Here is a 3,838-nt window from a genome sequence, read left to right as displayed (position 1 = left end):
CTTCGGCGAGCCCGGCCCCTTCCCGGCAGGTCTCAAAGAGCCCGCCGACGGCCTCCCCGGGGCCTTCCAGACCGCGTCCCCGGCCCCCGGAGCCTGCCCCAAGTCCGCCTCCCCAGCGTCCGGCCTCCCCGCCGCTCTCAGCACCTTCGAGTGGATGAAAGTGAAGAGGAACGCCCCCAAGAAAAGTGAGTACTCGAGTCTTGGACGGACGCGCCTGGGTTGGGGGGACGGAGCCCCCTCCGCGGAATTGCGCTAGGGACACCTTGGAGCGGTTCCTCTAGACGGCGGGTTGGGGTCTAGGGAGGAAACGCGTTCCCAGGTGTTGTGAAAGCAGGAGAAGCCTAACGAGCGCGCCCCGGCCACACGCTCGCAAAGTGCCAGGCGTGGCGGAAAGTGCAGGACGGGGCTCGCTCCGTGGAGCATTCCCCAGGCACAGCTCTGTCCGCGGAGACCGGGAAGGCTGCGCTGTGACTTGATTCTAACTGTACGTGCTAACTGTAGCCCTCCTGCTCCCCGGTGTTGGGTCTCCGTGCCCTCTCGCCCCTGCTGACGATCTGTCTTCATGTTACAGGCAAACTCGCCGAGTATGGAGCCGCTAGCCCCTCCAGCGCGATCCGCACGAATTTCAGCACCAAGCAACTGACAGAACTGGAGAAGGAGTTTCATTTCAATAAGTACTTAACTCGAGCCCGACGCATCGAGATAGCCAACTCCTTGCAGTTGAATGACACCCAAGTCAAAATCTGGTTCCAGAACCGCAGGATGAAACAGAAGAAAAGAGAAAGAGAAGGGCTTTTGCCCTCGGCCACCTCTGTGGCTTCCCTCCAACTTACCTTCTCAGGCAAGAACCTAGGGAGCCCTTCTCAGGTCCAAGAGCCCTCATGAGATTTAGTCTTGAGGCTGAGGAAACTTGGCCTGCAGAAGTCATAGGCCAGCCCACCCCTGCCTAGACGTACCAGCTCAGTTTGGGGTGGAAGTGGGCCTGTGCAGAAAGAGAGGTTTCACTTGGGAAAGGAAGTATCTTAGTCGACTTCTGAGTTCCAGGCGGTGGGTGTACAGATACTAATTGGAGGTCTCTTCAGCCACTCATATGTGTTTTATCTGTGTCTTATCAGGGAGAAGGTGCCTAGCTGCCAGCCCAACCCTGCTGCTATGTTGCCTTAGTCAGATGCAATTCCTGGGTGCGGAGTGGCAGTGCAGTAGTTGCAGAGCTCTAGCAACCCCCTAATGTGCTCCAAAGAGCGTCTACCCAAAGTTTTTCTGGTTTTAATTTAAAGGACAAGGCTACCTGTATTCAGCTTCTTGAGATGACCAAAGCTAGTTAGAGCTTCCCTGATGTAGCTAAGCTGCTTCAATGATGATCTTCACATTTGCACTCCAGTTTCGTTTTTCTTTAAGAAGCAGTTTCTACCTCTCCATGTGCCTGAGTGAAGATACAATCGCTGTTTAGTTAGTAGCTGAACAAAGCCACAAGGTGGGTAAAGATTAGAACCTGAACTAAACCTTGATTCCAGTTACTCAAACTTGAATGTAAATATATACAGTATGTATATTTTTAAAAAGGTTTGCTTGAAATGAACATATATGACATTTAATGTCATAGCATGTAAAAGGTTTGAACTGTTTTATAATAAAAATTACAGAATATACTACTCTCTGCTTTTCCTTACTCTCATTTTTATCTTCTTTCAAGTTGATTCGGTTTCTTCTATTTGGAATTTCTTGATTCTGCTATGGAAATTTGTTGAGGTTGATAACTTCAAAAAATAACACTTCTTAAAGGTTGGATACACAAACAAGTTTGGGATAATTATCTGAACAGGTTAAGGGAGGAAAAAAATACTACTCTGCCAAATATCAGCTAACCTAGGAATTCCTTACCTTAGGTGCCCTAGTTTTATGGCAGATACGGAGACTGCACATTAACCTGTAGAGTAGGTGCTCCCTGTAGGAATGTTATAAGGCCAAGGAAACACTGCAGGGAGTTGCTGTATTTTTGTCTCCTGGTCTTACAAAAGGAAGAGGAAAGGTGACGTGAAGACTTTGCTAGTTGATTAGTGTACTCAGCTGCTCATCAAAAGTTCTCAGTGTCGAAATTCCTATTTCCAAAGTCAAGTATTTTAAAGAGGCTTGGAGACGCCAGTAGTCAGAGCTTTCCACTTTTGTAACCCAGACTGAGCATCTGGCCTAACAAGAGATAGCACAGAGGTGCTTTCTGTTTTTGAAATTAAGTACTTTCAAGTGAAGTCACAGAAAGAAGTACAAGCAGAGCTTGAAACTTGGCATGAGGGTATGTGGTTAAAAAAACACAAAACACACACACAACTCTCTCTAACCTTATTTCCATCCAGTTCCCAATCCTGAAGGCACCTGTGGTTGACCAAGTTTTTATGTAACCTTACAGAAATATTATTTGAAAAAAATGTAATTTTAATACCCAAAATCCAGTAGATACTTGGGACAATTGTTAGGGCAGGTCATTTTCCTCACTATATAGATAGCTGTAGCTGTATCTTTAAGTTCTCTGTATAATTCAACTGAAAGGTGTAAAGCCCCAAATAATCCAGATAAGAACCTAAGCTCTTCTTTTTAGCTAGGGTATCTAGATTCTTAGGGTAGTGCCTCAAATCCAATAATTTAGAGAACTAATGATTGTAGAGGATTATAAAACTTTCCTTATAAAACAGCAATGTGATTAATTGTCTTAGAATATTGAAATTATAATGAAATTCCTGTCCTTTGTACTCTTTCACAGTCTAATGGAGTTGAAGAAATAAGATTGTCAGCTCTAACAAACTCAGCTGATAAGCGGGAAAAGATATCACTTAAAAAGCAGGCCTGTCAATATTATGCTTATGTTTTGCCATCTGCCCTTCCTAACTTGATGCGAATCAGATCTTGTTTGAAACAACATCCTCCCCTCTGAGCTCTGTAGCTGTGTGAAAGGACTTGTTAAAGGAGTTGTGATCAGCTTGCTTACAGCCACCTCCGGTTTCCCCTGCAGTGGTCTTTGACAAGACAATGTTTCCTTTTTGATAAGCATTCAAATGTACACCTAAACAAAAGAGTACCAAGAGGCTTGGTCATTTCCTTAATCTACTGCCCTTTTCTTAGAGAAAATAAAGCTTTTTTTTTTTTTTTTTTTTTAGCTACTACTGGCCGTTAACCCTGATGATGGATGTCTCCCTTGATGAAGGTGGCTATTTTGACATATGTATAATGCTCTTCTATGAATCAGGCCAGTATTAGCTATTTTTTGACCAACCCGAGGGATCTTTAAAAGCTTTCTTACTGCAGATCACTGAATAGCGATATTCAGTATTAGAGAGAATTCTGGCTGAAGATCGGGACAAGCTAGATGACCTCTGGAGGTCCTCTCCTTTTTTTTTTATTCTAAAATAAAATGTTCCTTTAAAATTTTTTATCTTTATTGCTGAAAGTATTACAGATGCCCCCTTTTCCACCCATATTGACCCCCCTGCTCCTGTTCCCTCCCCAGGCCTTCTCTGCACTATATATATTGTCTGTCCATGGGTTATGCATATATGCATATAAATTCATTGCTTAATCTCTTCCTGTGCCTCCCCCTTCCCTCTGAAATATGTCAATCTGTTGAATGCTTTAATGTCTCTAGATCTTTTTTGTTTATTTTGTTCATTAGGTTCCACATATCAGTGAGGTCATGTGATATTGTCTTTTTCTGACTGGCTTATTTTGCTTAGCATAATATTCTCCAGGTCCTGGAGGTTCCTTTCAGCATGAAAATGCCACAGAGACACTTCAATGACTTCTACATAGTTTATTTTAGGCCTATCATTGGAAGAAAGAGAATTCAGTT

The 3,838-nt window shown here is 43.9% G+C and overlaps 1 protein-coding gene across 1 annotated transcript; it reads left to right on the top strand.

The window, feature by feature from the left end:
• The first annotated feature begins 6 nt into the window (after window positions 1-6).
• Window positions 7-1,649, top strand: HOXD1 (homeobox D1). Its single transcript, XM_006760591.2, has 2 exons — window positions 7-185; window positions 572-1,649. The coding sequence occupies exons 1-2, from the start codon at window positions 155-157 to the stop codon at window positions 883-885; spliced, it is 345 nt and encodes a 114-aa protein (XP_006760654.1). The 5' UTR covers window positions 7-154; the 3' UTR covers window positions 886-1,649.
• The last annotated feature ends 2,189 nt before the right edge of the window (window positions 1,650-3,838 follow it).

This window comes from Myotis davidii, unplaced genomic scaffold (genome assembly GCF_000327345.1).
Source record: "Myotis davidii unplaced genomic scaffold, ASM32734v1 scaffold370, whole genome shotgun sequence".
In the NCBI taxonomy this organism is placed as follows: Eukaryota; Metazoa; Chordata; class Mammalia; order Chiroptera; family Vespertilionidae; genus Myotis; species Myotis davidii.
This window is presented reverse-complemented; position numbering and strand designations above follow the sequence as displayed.

What these genes read in the sequence shown, in the direction of transcription:
- HOXD1 (XM_006760591.2), top strand. Translation starts at nt 155, where the DNA reads ATGAAAGTGAAGAGGAACGCCCCCAAGAAAA. An exon ending in GAGGAACGCCCCCAAGAAAA is followed by an intron (nt 186 to 571) that starts GTGAGTACTCGA and finishes TTCATGTTACAG; the next exon opens with GCAAACTCGCCGAGTATGGA.